The sequence below is a fragment of the Mytilus californianus genome, unplaced genomic scaffold, assembly GCF_021869535.1.
Source record: "Mytilus californianus isolate M0D057914Y unplaced genomic scaffold, xbMytCali1.0.p SCAF_26, whole genome shotgun sequence".
Taxonomy (NCBI): Eukaryota; Metazoa; Mollusca; class Bivalvia; order Mytilida; family Mytilidae; genus Mytilus; species Mytilus californianus.
This window is the reverse complement of record NW_026262675.1, coordinates 2,459,066-2,474,417: the sequence shown is the minus strand read 5'-3', so window position 1 is coordinate 2,474,417 and position 15,352 is coordinate 2,459,066. Positions and strand designations below refer to the sequence as shown.

The window sequence follows — 15,352 nt, the reverse complement described above, 5'->3', positions numbered from 1 at the left end:
TTTGACCATCATAAGAAACATTTATGTTAAGTTTCATGAAATTTGGATAAGTCATTCTCAAGTTACTGTGTGACATGTTTACGCCGGACAAACAGACGGACGGACACCGGACATTTGTATACCATAATACATCCCGTCAAAAATTGACGGGCATATAAGAACAAGAAAATCTAAAATCGTGAAAATTGAACTTGACCTTCATTTAGTTACAGGAAGCAAGATATCTAAATTTAAAAAAATGTCGTCAAAGCGTTTTCATGTTAATGAACGGACACTGTTTGGCAGCTGCCCGCCTGCCCACCCGCTGTACATCCCCAAATCAAAAACCGATTTTTCCTTCGAAAATCTGGTTAAAAATTATTTGATTTTAATCATTATTGGACTAAGTGAAGCGAAATTTACCAATGATGTATAGGAGTTAATTTTGGCAGCTATGTCTTTTTAAAATAAGAACAAAATATAGGACCTCTCCCACCATGTTTCCGACACATCTGGTCAGCAAAATAGTTCCAGAAAATATTTTCTAAAGGTTGAATTAGGAATTTTAAAAGATGGCTATTTGCAGTTCATTAACTTGATATATAACTTGTCGAATTGAAGTTGTCATGGTGTAAAACTATATAACAAATATCAAGTTATTATCTTCAAGCATGACTAAAAAAAGTGTGGAAAACTGATTATTTAAGTGATTTTTCTAAGTCCAAGGACCATAACTCTGCACAAAATTATCAGACTGGAACAAAATTCAAACTTGATCTGTAACTTTTCATGATAAAACAATATACAAAATATCAAATCAATATCTTCAAGCACGAAGAAAAAAAGTGTGGAAAACTGATTTGCAGGACTGACGGATGGACAGACAGACAGTCGGAGTGCAAACCTAAAGTCCCCCTCGACTTCATCAGTAGGGGACTAATAAGAGAAATTAAGAAATTTACAAATCTGACTTTACTGGTGGACTTATTTTCTTTTTAACTCTTATGAAGTAAAACATTTAAACAAAGGACCTTTTTCACAATATACCTGTTATGTTTCAAAGTTTCGCACAGACTGATTAATTTAATGCAGTTAAAAATAAATTGCTTCGCCGAGCGAAGCTTGATACGACCACAGAGGTCCAACCCTGAACAGTTGGGGCAAAAATGAACACAATATTCGCGCTTGATACAGGTCTGAATTTGGATTGTAATTAAATATTTGACACATAATAGGTTTCTGACACAGAATAACTGTAGTCAAAGAACTTATAATTGGTTATATGATTTGAATTTATATTCAATTTTTTGCTTTTGTGCAATACACTACGCTGTTGCGAATTGACCCCCCCCCCCCTTTTTTCTTGCTTTTGTGCAATACACTATGCTGTTGCGTATTTGAATATTTCTTATTAATTTCTGAAATCTGAAATGAGAAAAGATTGACCCCCCACAAATTTTTTTTTCACCTCCAACACCCCCCCCCCCCCCCCCCCCCCCCCCCCCCCTTCCTTTTTCCCCCAAAAATAGTTTACAGAGGAATGACAATAACTGATACCAATTATAGCTCACACTGGTCATCACAAATTAGGAATACATACATAAGTAATTCTAAGGTTTCTACGTTGGAAATATCCACTGCTATAATTCAATGTAGAGCTACTATCTATCTGTATTTGGATATTTCAAGTTAAATAAGATAATAAAAAATCATTTTCTTTGTTTCTTTACTTTTATTACCATCGATAAAAATGATATGAGTCAATACAAAGTTGTGTTTGATATGATATAACTAATACATGGTTATTTTAATACAACAAACAGTTAAGGATTTGCAGTAGTTATTTTCACTAAATTCTACACTTAACATGCATTAAAATTACAAGTCAGAACTCAAAATCATATACCTGAAAACCAAAGTGATAACCTGTTATTTTTCAGTAAGAACTGGATATAGAATTTCCATACAAATTGACTATGTTTTTACAAATTTTAACATATTATATACCGGTACACATTTTCAGCAGCATTAGTTGATTTGTATGATATTGCTTTATAAAAAAAATGACAGAAAACTTAATTCAAGACCTAAAACATGGTCGGACAATTAAAAAACTTTTCGACTTTAAAAAATGTTTCCCATGGACCATCTAAAAACATTTTGAATTAAAAAAAAAAGTTTGCTCAATTATGTCCACTGATAAGCAGACACAAAACATTACTTCAATGAAAAAGATAAAAGATCTATTGAAAATAACAATGAGCAAAACTGAACTAATATGTATTTACCAAATGACTGTATGGACTTTGCAATCCCAATTTGAGAGAAAAGTTATACCAATCAGATTAAAGTCCAAATGAGCCTATATCTCCTTATCTACTTCATCTGGAAACGATATTCATTTTGTAGGAATCTTTAAATTGATTTAGAATTGACAAAAAAAATTCCTATGAAAATTGTTTTTTCTTTTATTTAAGGTAGTACAGCAATCTTTTGCCATCTTTGATTAATTTTCTTCCTGAATTTGTTTATATTCTCATACTACTTAAGGTATCTATGTATTCTGAACCAACCCTGTGGAGCAAATTATAATGTTTTCTCCATCATCTTTGTGCATACTATTTTTATAATGTATTTTGGTCCCATCTAAAATATGACTATATTATCGTTAAAGAAATCAGCAAACATAAAACTGTTACACCATAAATTTATTTCACTTTCAGAAAATCACAATTTATATATGTGAAATATAAGATATTAAAGAACTGAGGAGAATATAAACATGTAAATGATAATTATAACATCACAACAGTACATATTAAGATGATTCTATAAGTATGCCAACAATGGCAGTGATACCAATAATATGGCACAATGTCTTGTATTGCACATTCATTTTATTGTATGAGTATATACTGACCAGACCAATAACCTACATTAACTACAAATGTTGGGACAGCCTCACATTGCAAAAAAAAAAATAACAACATTACTAAAAGGATAGAAATAAAGTAACTGACAATTAGAAAACTCTTTTGATTCAGATATATGCATTAGAACATACATTACAAAAAATTAAAATTTACAAGCATCCTTTTAACTTAGCTGAACATAAAACGGGGTAATGAACAACCAAATAACAATGCTGGATAGGATTTCTCTGGTCTGCATGTCCTAGTACTTCTAAATAGTGATGAATGTCTATCGAAATTATATTTCAGCTAACCAAAAAAAAATTTAAAACTGTTTGCTGTCAATGCTGCATGCACTTAGTTATAAGAAGTTGCAATTATTTCTATCTAAATGTAATGTTCATTTTTATAATGTTATGACTTTTCTAACAAATCATTTAAGCTTAGTATAATTCCTAATAATGACTTGTCTATTTGTATCTCTTCTGAATTGAACAAATAGCTTTTCCTATTCTGAATACAATAAAAATAGATATATTACATTATAAGTAGCTACAATAAATGCACTTTTAAATTCCCTGAGAATATTAAATACTGTATACGGAAAGAGAATACTAACAGTGTTTTTAACTTATTCAAACACTAAGATAGGAATAAAGTAATTAGCAATTATAAATCTCTTTTGATTCAGATATAAGCATTAGAACATACATAACATAAAAAAAAAATTTACAAGCATCCTTTTGAAATAGGTCTTTGATAACATTCAAGAATAACTGACTGTTCTTCAATGTAAATGTTGTTTTAATAAACAAAGAGATATGACAAGTTCCATTTAATTTGTATGTAAAAACCTTCAATCTTTCATCCATTTCAGGAGAATATCTGATCTACCTTAGCAGAAACTCACAGTTCAATTGCAAGCCATTTGATACCATAAAAACTAAAGTATCTTGTGAAAAATTATGTGTTTTACACCATCAAGACCTTTGGTTTAGGGTATTAAAAGGTGCTAAATATTAAAATTTTAAAAATAATACACAATATTTGATATCACAGCCTAGCTTTAACTATGATAACTAACAGATTACACTTACTGTGGGTTCATTTATATCAGAGAGTACCAATTTTCATGGATTGAGGAAAACTCTAATAGGATATCTAATTTTGTGGTTTTTCTAAAGTCTGCATACAACCTAATAGAAAATGTGTCATTCGTTGAACATTTAAGTTTGTGGTTCAACAGTACCCATGATATCCACAAAAATTGGTATTCAACGAATAATAATGAATCCACAGTATTATTAGTACTAACAGGACTATACATAAATACTAAATCCCTTTAATAAATAAATATAAATGAACACTTCAACAAATAATACAAAACCACAATAATGTTTTAACCTTACGGTGACACCCTTTTGATTTTCATGGAGGAACGTGAAAGACTATTCAAAGAGAAAATTTTCCTGAAAATTTCAACAAAATAAAAGTTTATATCCTTTCTTTGTGAACCACCTGTAACTTACTTGAACTCACTATTTAACACTACTAAACATTTCTAACCCCACCTTTGACCTTATACTTGCATGCACACCACAAGTGTAACATGTCTTCTTATCATTTGAGCAACTAAGCATGTTGAATAACTGGCTCAGCATGTTGGTCCAGTTCAAAGCAAGGTTTATAAATTCATCACAGTAACACTGTACTAACATGTTCTCATCCTGAATAGTCATGTCAAATTTGCTGCTGAATGTTATATCCCCACCCACTAATAATAAGGATAAATAGATAAGGATTTCTTTTGCTAAAATTCTAAATCCTGTGAACTATTATAAACAACTTTATTTATCATTACAAATAGCTCTTTTTGTAACCTAATAAAAGTTTCATAAATATATAGAAATACGATGCCTCTCAAAGTGAAAAAATAAACACCTTCAGTTTAGCTCCATTCCAAACAATCAAAGGGTGATCACCATAATATGAGATTTCTTATCATCCACCATCACTTTAAACAAATGTTTCATACATACTAAACATTGAAATTTCTTCAATATTTGCCTTAATTTTAGATAATCTCCATATACATTTGACAGATATTGAATTTTCTTCACACACCCATACTATAAGTTTCATATTACTATACTTTTCAAACATTTGATTCATCATATCTTTGTTAACAATTCAAAACTTTTCTAAAATATCTGCTCAATATCATAAACGTAGAAATTGAATAAAAGAGGCAACCGAAAATGTCCTATTTCTCATTATTTATTTCTGCAAATCAAATAATTATAATGAAAATCAAATAAAGTTTAATTGTGGTCAATCATCTCCATCCCATAATGTGCCACAATGCCTTAATTGATCATATATATTACCGGTATTAAATCATGAAAATAGCTGAGAATTAAGATGTGTTTTATTATCCTGTTTGAATCAATAAAATTTGCAAAAATAAGCATTTTACTGGTATCCTAACATTAATGAATTAATGGTTCATGGTAACTAGATTTTTAGGAGCAACCAGCTGAACCTGCATAATGGAAAGCATCCTATGTATCAAATAAATAAAAAAATATACTTCCATAGTAAAACTGTTCATTCACAGTCCTCAAATGTTTGGGACAAAGGTGGATGAGAATTTGGTAAAATTTTACTGGAAATGATAAGTCTAAGGTAAAAAAAAAAAATGACTGTAAAATGTATTTGGAGAGATTCTAAAAGAAATACCCTACATTGTTAAACTGTAAACAACCCTTCAAATAAATAATGTGTATATAGACAAATTGAATATCCTAGAGATGAGTTACATTACTGTTTTAAAAGTGGACTAGAAGGAGGAGTTACAGAAGTAGATTTCCCCGTTTTTCTTGAACGTAATGAAAGTCTTCTGGCTGTTCTTTTAATAGGGCCTTCTTCATTAGCAGTATCAGTGCTACTACCTGAAAAGACAAAGTTTCCAATTTATGACATACAATTCTACATATATATTTTAGTGAGAGATGCCACTTTATTTACACATTATGAAAGAACAGAGATTCATACATAACCTATAATGTAAAACGTTATTTTGTTACCATCTTTTGGTTGTACGGAAGTCCAAGGAGGAGATCTAAAAAGAGTTTCTGTATGTTCCCTCCCTCAAATCACACAATATATAAAATTCTATAGCTTTTTCAAAATTGTATAATTAATGAAAACCGTAATATAAATGGTTTTTTTCTGTCAAATATTACAACTGGCATATTTAATCAAAAAGGTCATTTTAATGACTTATTATTGGTAAAATATGAACCAAACTAGAGGCTCTAAAAATACTGTATTATTCTCTTTGGTCTATTTCCAGTGTCAATAATAGCCACTTGCAAACTTAAACATAGTCAAAATTAATCATCTCATTAAATGTAATCATATATTCCAGTAAGGCTGCATTCCCATATGAAGTTTTTGATTGAGCAGCCACAAACAACTTTTCTGCACTTATTACAGTGTGCATGTTTAGTAACTATGACCTTGACCTTAAATATAGTGACCTGAAAATCTTTCATTATATGTGACTATACATCCAAGTACTGTTGCAATCATGTAGTATTTGATTTAGAATCTGAAAACAACTTTTATGCACAAATTTTGGTCTATTTTAAGTAACTTTGACCTTGACCTCTGCATGAGCTATTGACTTAAAAATCTAAATGGTATCCTCATTTAATTTTATGTGACCACATATCCAAGCAAGGTTGTAATCTGATATGTAATATTTGATAAAGCATCTTGAAATCACTTTAATGCACAAGTTCCTTCTGTTTTTAGTAACTAAGACCTTGAACTTTGAATGTGGTGACCTCAAAATAAATATTGGATCTTCCTCTCATCATATGTGAATATATAGAGGTTTCAATCTGATGTTAAGAATTTGAATTTACATCAGGAAAGGAAAATTACTTCTGGACTGACTGACAGGTACATACATCTTAGCCTGGGGTATATTACATTATGGCTATGGTGGGGTTTCCCTAATTCCCAGCTTACAGGAAATAATTGAGGATCCTGAATATACTATTGTATAAAATGTTTTGTAGCAATATCGGTACTTCACCCATCTGATTAAAATTCGATGTTGTGATACGCTACACAGAATATTGTAGTGTAAACTTACAGTTGATTTTAATCAGATTGGGAACTTCACATGAATTATTCTGATTTTTTTGTAAAATTTTGTTTATCTTTAGATGTAAGATTTGTCAAAGTTTGGTAGCGATTTGTTCTTCACATTATTTTTCAGTTTTGTTAAAATTTTAAGAATCAAGTTTTTCAAAGATCTTATTCATATTAATTTTTGTGTTGTTGTTACAAGTCTTTATATTTTATGTTTTTATTGTAACAACCCTTCATGAATTCTATCTGTTGAAGATTTACCAGGCATTGGTTGGTTTACTGTCTTTGTAATTTAATTTTTGATATAATATTTTTTCAGAAAGCCATGTTTTAGATGCTTTGTCCATGCTATTCTTGCAAGGATCTGACAACAGTTTAATCGAGGTTCTGTACTTGGAATTATTACAGCAGCCAATGAAATTTCAGCCTTCAAATTTTGAAGGTGTGTACCATTACAACAAAACCAAAGGATCCCAATTAAAACAGAAAGCAGAAAGGTGCCTTTTCAGAGCCTTGTAAGCAAATCGTAGACAGGGGATTTCTATTTCAATCAGATTAAACTTTTGAAGGATGATTTTGAACAAATAAAATTACTGACTTTGTTGTCAAATATCCTGATATTATTAACAGAGGCAGCAATGTTAAGAGGCGGATGGAATAAACCATAAAACTATACTAGATGAAAACCCTTACTGGTTTATAATACTGAGTGATTGTAGAATTCAAAGGTTAATAAAAGTAACATGATAATACATTTTGTAACTTCTCATTAAAAAAAAAAAAAAAAAAAAGAGGAATTAAATTATTTTAACAACCTACTAACCACAGAGTTTCAGAATATGCATAATAAAAATGAATTCATGTGTCAAATAATGAATGAAACATATGTTATATACAAGGAACCAATGTATACAACTTAAAATTAGTTAAGTTTAAATTGTTCTACAGAATTTGCTTAGAGCTTCAAGGACACATAGTCTGTGTCATGTTGCCTCCAAATAAAGAATTTTAATCATTGGATAATGGAACAATTAAGAAATGATACTGCATTGTGGGAACATCACTGTTTTGGATGTTCTGAATGGTCCAGACTTTAATTGTGAGGATGATGAGACTATCCAACATAATTTCAGAGAAGCCTAATTTCTGAAAATGTTCTCTGATTGTTTACTGATTTTCTCTAAGGTAAAAACAGTTCAGATTTGCACTAAATTACATTCTTTGTATTCTTTCAGTAGCACATTCATTGCTTTTAGTGGGAGGCTGAAAAATGCATTACTGAATTCAATATGATAGAAAATATTATAAAAATTTCAATTGCTTAGATTACGATTCTATTTTTCTGTAATAAAATAAATAAATTGGGAATGTGTCCCGAGATGCATATCATATAAAGTTATAAAGGGACATAACTGAAGAACAGTCAAAGTGACGCTACTCAAATTTGCACTTGATCTGAGTTTTGTGGTAATTGTGTATAAGTTTCATAACATTTGGTTGGGGCATAAAAGGTCTTGAAGTCAGATGAACACTGCCAGATGGACATGTGCACCTTACAGTCATTCGATACACTAAATATAGTTGACATATTACTCTAGAATCTTTTATACTGAATTATACTTAAGACCACACAAATTTAACCTTGATCACTGATCCATGAAATGAGATCAGGTGAACACTATCTCACAAACATGTAAACATTGCAGCAATTTTATATACCAAATATAGTTGTCCTATCACTCATTATAACCGAGAAATTCACATTATTTTTTGTTCTCTTTAAGCTGAACCATGAAAATGAGGTCAATGACAATGGACATATGCCCAACAGTAACTTCATAACATAAGGCATCTGTATACAGGATATGAAGTATACTTTCTGAAAAACAGCTTTTTTGGTTTCATTTGAAATGAAGTCAATGTCATTTAATTTCATCATGTATAAAAATGATGCATTAACTGACAATATATCAATTCTTCTAGGATTTGCAGTTTGTAAGATCTGGACTTAAAAAACACACAAACTTAACTGGGGCAGATGGACAACTAACAAATGAATGAATAAAACAGTATAAATCCCCTCCATATCTTTAGGTGAGGGGATACAAATTATTGCAGATTTCAACAATGTAGAAAAACACTAAAAGACTTGCAGAAAAAAAAGTGATGAGTATTTTTAGAGACTTCATCCACAGCATCATTTTGGATTTTTTGTTATAAAAATGGGACAACAGAGAAATATTCATATCTAAAAACCTTATTCCTGATCTACATAAAGGAGAAGGTCCGGTAAGGGCTTATTTTGGCCTAAAATTTGAAGAACATCTGATGAAATATTTTTGACATTTTTTAAACACTTAAGTGTCTTCTTCATTGGATGCAATTAGTTTATGTAAAAGACTTGAACTGATTTGGTCAATAAAGACGCCTAAATTCAAGCTTAAATATAAATAAAATGCTCCGCAGGGGCGCAGCTTGATACGACCGCAGAGGTCGAACCCTGAACAGTTGGGGCAAGTATGGACACAACATTCAAGCTTGATACAGCTCTGAATTTGGATTGTGATTAAATATTTGACACAGCATAGGTTTCTGACACAGAATGAATGTGGTCTAAGAACTTAAAAATTTTAAATTGGACATTCACCTATTATGGTCCAATATCCAAAATCTAAATACATGGTTAGATTCAGCATATCAAAGAACCCAAAGAATTCAATTTTTGATGAAATCAAACAAAGTTTAATTTTGGACCCTTTTGATCTCAATGTGGACAAAGTTGATAACGGGGCCCAAAAATCAAAAATCTAAATACATGGTTAGATTCAGCATATCAAAGAACCCAATATATTCAATTTTTGTTGAAATCAAACAAAGTTTAATTTTGGACCCCGATTGGACCAACTTGAAAACTGGGCCCATAATCAAAAATCTAAATACATGTTTAGATTCAGCATATCAAAGAACCCTAAAAATTCAATTTTTGTTAAAATCAAACTAAGTTTATTTTGGACCCTTTGGACCTTTATGTAGACCAATTTGAAAACAGAACCAAAAATTAAGAATCTAAATACACGGTTAGATTCGGCATATCAAAGAACCCCAATAATTCAATTTTTGATGAAATCAAACAAAGTTAAATTTTGGACCCTTTGGACCTCAATGTGGACCAATTTAAAAACGGGGCCCAAAATCCAAAAACTTAATACACGGTTAGATTCAGCATATTAAAGAACCCCAAGAATTCAAGAATAAAACCCCATTGAAATTGATCAAGAAATAAGCAATTTATACGAAGTATCTTCTTTTGCACAATACTGTGCAATTGAATATTTCTTGCTATTGTGCAATACTGTACAATTGACAATTTCTTGCTATTGCGCAATATTGTGCTATTGGATATTTCTTGCTATTGCGCAATACTGTGCAATTGAAGATTTCTTGCTATTGTGCAATACTGTGCAATTGAAAATTTCTTGCTATTACACAATACTTATTATATAATAATTTACACATCCTGTTTGGTGTGTATCTCCTACCATATCATTATTATTTGCTTTTAAATATAAATCAGAAATAACCAACTTAAAATGGAAAATTTTAAAAGAAAAAAAAAAAAAAAAAAAAAAGAAAAAAAAAAATCCCCCCCCCCCAAATTTTTTGAACCCCCTTATGATTCATCACCCCCAAACTCTATCCCAGCCTTCCCATTGTGGTATGGTACCTTGCAGTACAATTTCAGAGAGATCCATACACTTGAACACAAGTTATTGTCTGGAAACTAGAAAAATGCTTATTTTTGGCCCCTTTTTGGCCCCCAATCCCTAAACGTTTCGGGCAATTACCCCCAAACTCAATTCCAGCTTTCCCTTTGTGATATGGAACCTTGTAGTACAATTTCAGAAATATCCAAACACTTACACACAAGTTATTGTCATGAAACTAGAAAAATGCTTGTTTTTTGCCCCTTTTTTTGGCCCCTAATTCCTAAAATTTTGAGGCAATTACCCCCAAAATCAATTACAGCCTTCCCTTTGTGATATGGAACCTTGTGGTACAATGTCAGAGAGATCCATACTCTTACACACAAGTTATTGTCTGGAAGTTACAAAAATGCTTACTTTTGGCCCCTTTTTGGCCCCTTTTTGGCCCCTAATTCCTTAAATGTTGGTACCATAACCCCCAAAATCAATCCCAACCTTCCTTTTGTGGTATTGAACCTTATGGTAAAATTTCATGGAGATCTTTTCACTTAAACTAAAGTTAGAGTGCGAAAACCAATGTGTCTTCGGACGACGCCAGACGACGACGACGCCGACGACGACGCCAACGTCATACCAATATACGACCAAAAAATTTTTAATTTTTGCGGTCGTATAAAAATCTATCAAATATGCCACTAAACATCACTTTTCAGATGGTTTTTGTCTAAATTGGACGTGTCCGCATTCGTGTTTAGTCTCAACCTTTTTATATTTTATGTATCATCTTCAAATACAACATATATTTAAATATCAAGACTGAACACAAGTGCGGCCACTTCTATTTTAGACAAAAAACGTCTAAAATTAGAACAAATGCTTAAATTGTGATGATTTTGCATGAATTAATAATGCTAATACCTGATGCATGTGCTGTGTAATATCAAAAACAAGCCTATATTTATGTAGCAAAAGTATTCTCCTTTCCAATAAATAGCCAAAAGTTTACATTTTAACAAATTTTTGAAATGCTATATTTTGAGGCCAAAAAGTGGTCTTACCAGGCCTACTCAGTTAACAAGCCTATAGACAAACCCTAGATAATTTTCCTTAAATTTCATTCAAAGTGTGGGGAAATGATAAAATTGTAAACAGTTTCTGAGATACCATGGACTTGTTTTCAGACAATAAAAGTTACTTTATTTTAGGCACAAATGGAGTGCATACCTATAGAACCATACCTGCATAACTCCTTAACATTTTATAGTTGTACAAATTACAATAACAGAAATGAGATTAAAATAAACGCTCACACAACAGTGAGCTAAAAAATACAACATCAAGAACAAAATTCAACAATTGTATGTTAATTATTGGTGAATTAGTAAAATCTGTATCAAACATTATTTCACCAAGCTTTCATGCAGAAATGAAATAATTCCCCATGCAACTTTGTCATTTGCCAGTCAATCAACCTTCTAAAAATTTCCATTCACCAGTAATGTCACAACTTCACAAATGCTGAATTTTCTATAAATAAAAAAGTTAAAAAGAACAAAATTCACAACAAGAAACCATCTGATGCTTTATTCACTTTCTTCATATGAAAATCCTTTCTTAAACATCTTAAGTTTGATACAGTCAAAGAAGACATTTTTTTTTTATCTTATTATGACGTTTATCTTTGACTAATTTAATTTTCAATAGTTTATCAAGATGTCAGATGTAAGGGTTAGTAGATAATGTTTTTGAAAATTGGCAGATAAATTAAATTCATCAAATTATAATGAATGAGAAAAGATATGGGTTAAAAGGAAACAGTAAAGCAAAATAAAATTTATACCATCCAAAAGTCTAAATAAAATGATATGGGATCTTTAACAATGATCAAGTGCCAAAAGAAATGTTGCCCCGCAAAATGCTATCTATTGACCTCTCTGAAGATATGTTGAATAGGTTCTGTAATGTGATGAGTGTTGTACTTTCCAAACTAGGATCCTAAGATTTAATGGCTACATTTTTATACATCCCTTAGACAATTGCCAGCTCAGCAAGGGTCTTAGTATTTGTCTGTGACTCTGTATCTAATACACCTTATCACTATTCCCACTTGACCCGAGAATCTGTCCCACTTGAACTTTTGACATCATACAACAATCACTTTTCCATTGTGGCGTCAGATATTTTCTATTATGACATCAAAATTTTATGGGAACTTTGTGATGTCCAGTAATGGCGGACAAATAGCGATAAGGTGTATAGAAAGATCTCAATGTTCTGAGAAAACACTAAATTGTAAAATGATTTAAAAGAAGTGAATAATGAATGATGAAAAGAAAATTCAAGAATGATTATTTCTCTGGAATTGGATTAAAGTGTGTACAGTGACAAATAGTTGTTAACTTCTATGTCAATTGGTCTCTGGTGGAGAGTAGTCTCATTGGTAATCATAATCTTCTTATTTTTATATTTGTTAAACTTAGCAAGTTTCTGATGGAGTCCCTAATTTAAAAATTTCAAATATATATCTTCTAATAAAAATAATGGTAAATGAAATTGATTAAGTGTTTAAACAGAAAGAAGTAATTTTTTTTATTATTATTATGTTATAACCTACTGTTAGACGAAGTGCAATCAGAAACAGTCTAAATTTCAAGGAGAAATAGATTAATATACCATTGTTTTAATCTTAATTGTCTTTAAACAGAAAACACCAGGTCTATTTTCCACATCTCATCATGCTGAGTGACATTATAGCAACTTAATATGACTGTGAATAAAGCATTCAGATAACAGAAACATACAAAGACTTACCACATGTCTTCAGTTATATACTAATAGAAAATTAGAAAGATGGTTAAAATAGCTATACCATATAACCAAAAGCCAAAAACACCAGATTTTCTACTGCTGTTAATTTTACATTAATGTCTAATGCATATATAGTTGTGGAATGGGTCAAAAAGCATTCAAACTGAACATATAATCAGCCTACTGAAAAGCTCAAATGTGCTACTGAAAGGAAAATCGTCTTTTCTTCACAAATAATGAATAAAAAAACTTAAACTGCTCAAACCTTTAGTTTAAACCTCAATCAATCCAATAAATATTGATACATGTATCATATAATTGCAAATAAAGTAGTTCCCACCTCAAATAAGCATACAGAATATTAAAATATTGACACTGCAAGTAGCTTAAAGATATGTTTGACAGAAATTAAAAATTCACAAGAAACAGAATATTGCAAAACTACACTAGATGAAATAAAATCAATAACACTGAACTAAATAAGAAAAAAAGATACTGCAATTTCATAAAATAAATCATGTGTGCTTCTATTAAATAATATTGGCGAGTTTATTATTACTATTTGAATCAAATAATGAGAGTTGACATCAAGTGATAGCCAATTCTCACGAGTTGTTAAACCTATTTCTCCTACAATCAACACTCTCATTGTGTTAAAAGAAATTCCATGAATCGTTGATCTTGTCTTTTGCACATACCAGTATGACGTCATATGTCCTTTTCCGGTGTCAAACTTTAACATCAGACATTCTAAATATTTTTGTATGCTTCAGAATGTAATAAAATTTGATAAAAAGAGGATTTCCAGGTGAAAAGTGTGAGTGTTTTGTATATTATCAAAGAAATCACATATGTCGTTTGCCATGGACGAAATGTACATCGACTTAACCTTTGAAAGTTATAAATGACCTAATGAATAGCCAATGGAAATGTCGTAATATCGTCTCCTGATGCTGGATAAGCCAATCAAAATTAACGCAGTTTTTCGTATCACACTCTGTGCAGTGTGATACAAGAAATATCTCTTCATGCAAGAAATCAATAACAGGCCACAATCATAAGACAATTAAAAGAATCACCCTAAATTTGATGACAACGGGCACTGTCAAAGACCAATATAAAGTATCAGAGTTATAATATTGGTCTTGTACACAAATGACTTAATCGTATTTTAATTGATGAGTCTTCTAACCATGTTATTCAATTAAATGAATTACTATGAAAAAATATTTAAAAGAATTACAGAAAACAATATAAAGTAAAAACCACAATTATCTACTGAAAGGGAATCTCACCACACATTCATGCTACAAGAAAACCTACCTCCCAATCATCATCCAATATGTTTGTGTTCAAATGGAGAAAATTTGAGAGAAAAAAAAAATATATTTAAATTTATAATTCCAATTAAATATTTAATTTTTAAATACTTTTCTTTCTAAAATGAAGTTAATTTTAGATTTAACCTATTCAATTTAACAGAACAATTTACACATCTTAACTATGTTAGTTGTAAAACTGAAGCTTATCTAAAAGTGCAGATGCAACAGAATTTTTGAATACCATATTTGCACAGTAAGCATTGCTATATATTACCCTATCACTGATCATGCATTCATTGTCATTCCTTAATCATCATTCCATGTTTACCTGCTTTTAGAATGATCAGCCAAAGTCAACATAATTTTGGCGACGCAAACCACCTCGATAATTTTTGCCAGGAGCTGTGTGATAATGAACATGTACACTGTTATCATTGTTATACACAATGTTAATAGAATTTTC

The 15,352-nt window shown here is 30.8% G+C and overlaps 1 protein-coding gene across 7 annotated transcripts in view; it reads right to left on the bottom strand.

The window, feature by feature from the left end:
• Positions 1-2,670: 2,670 nt before the first annotated feature.
• Positions 2,671-15,352, bottom strand: part of LOC127732674 (ral GTPase-activating protein subunit alpha-1-like) — an 88,198-nt gene continuing 75,516 nt past the window's right edge. For 5 of the 7 annotated variants that reach the window (XM_052241838.1, XM_052241839.1, XM_052241841.1 and 2 more), the window contains one exon: positions 2,671-5,842. In XM_052241838.1, the coding sequence (XP_052097798.1) occupies positions 5,712-5,842 (131 nt within the window). In that variant the 3' untranslated portion in view covers positions 2,671-5,711. Of the gene's footprint in view, positions 5,843-13,570; positions 13,591-15,217; positions 15,292-15,352 lie in introns of all 7 variants that reach the window. The other 2 variants (XM_052241842.1, XM_052241840.1) reach the window with 2 other exon arrangements.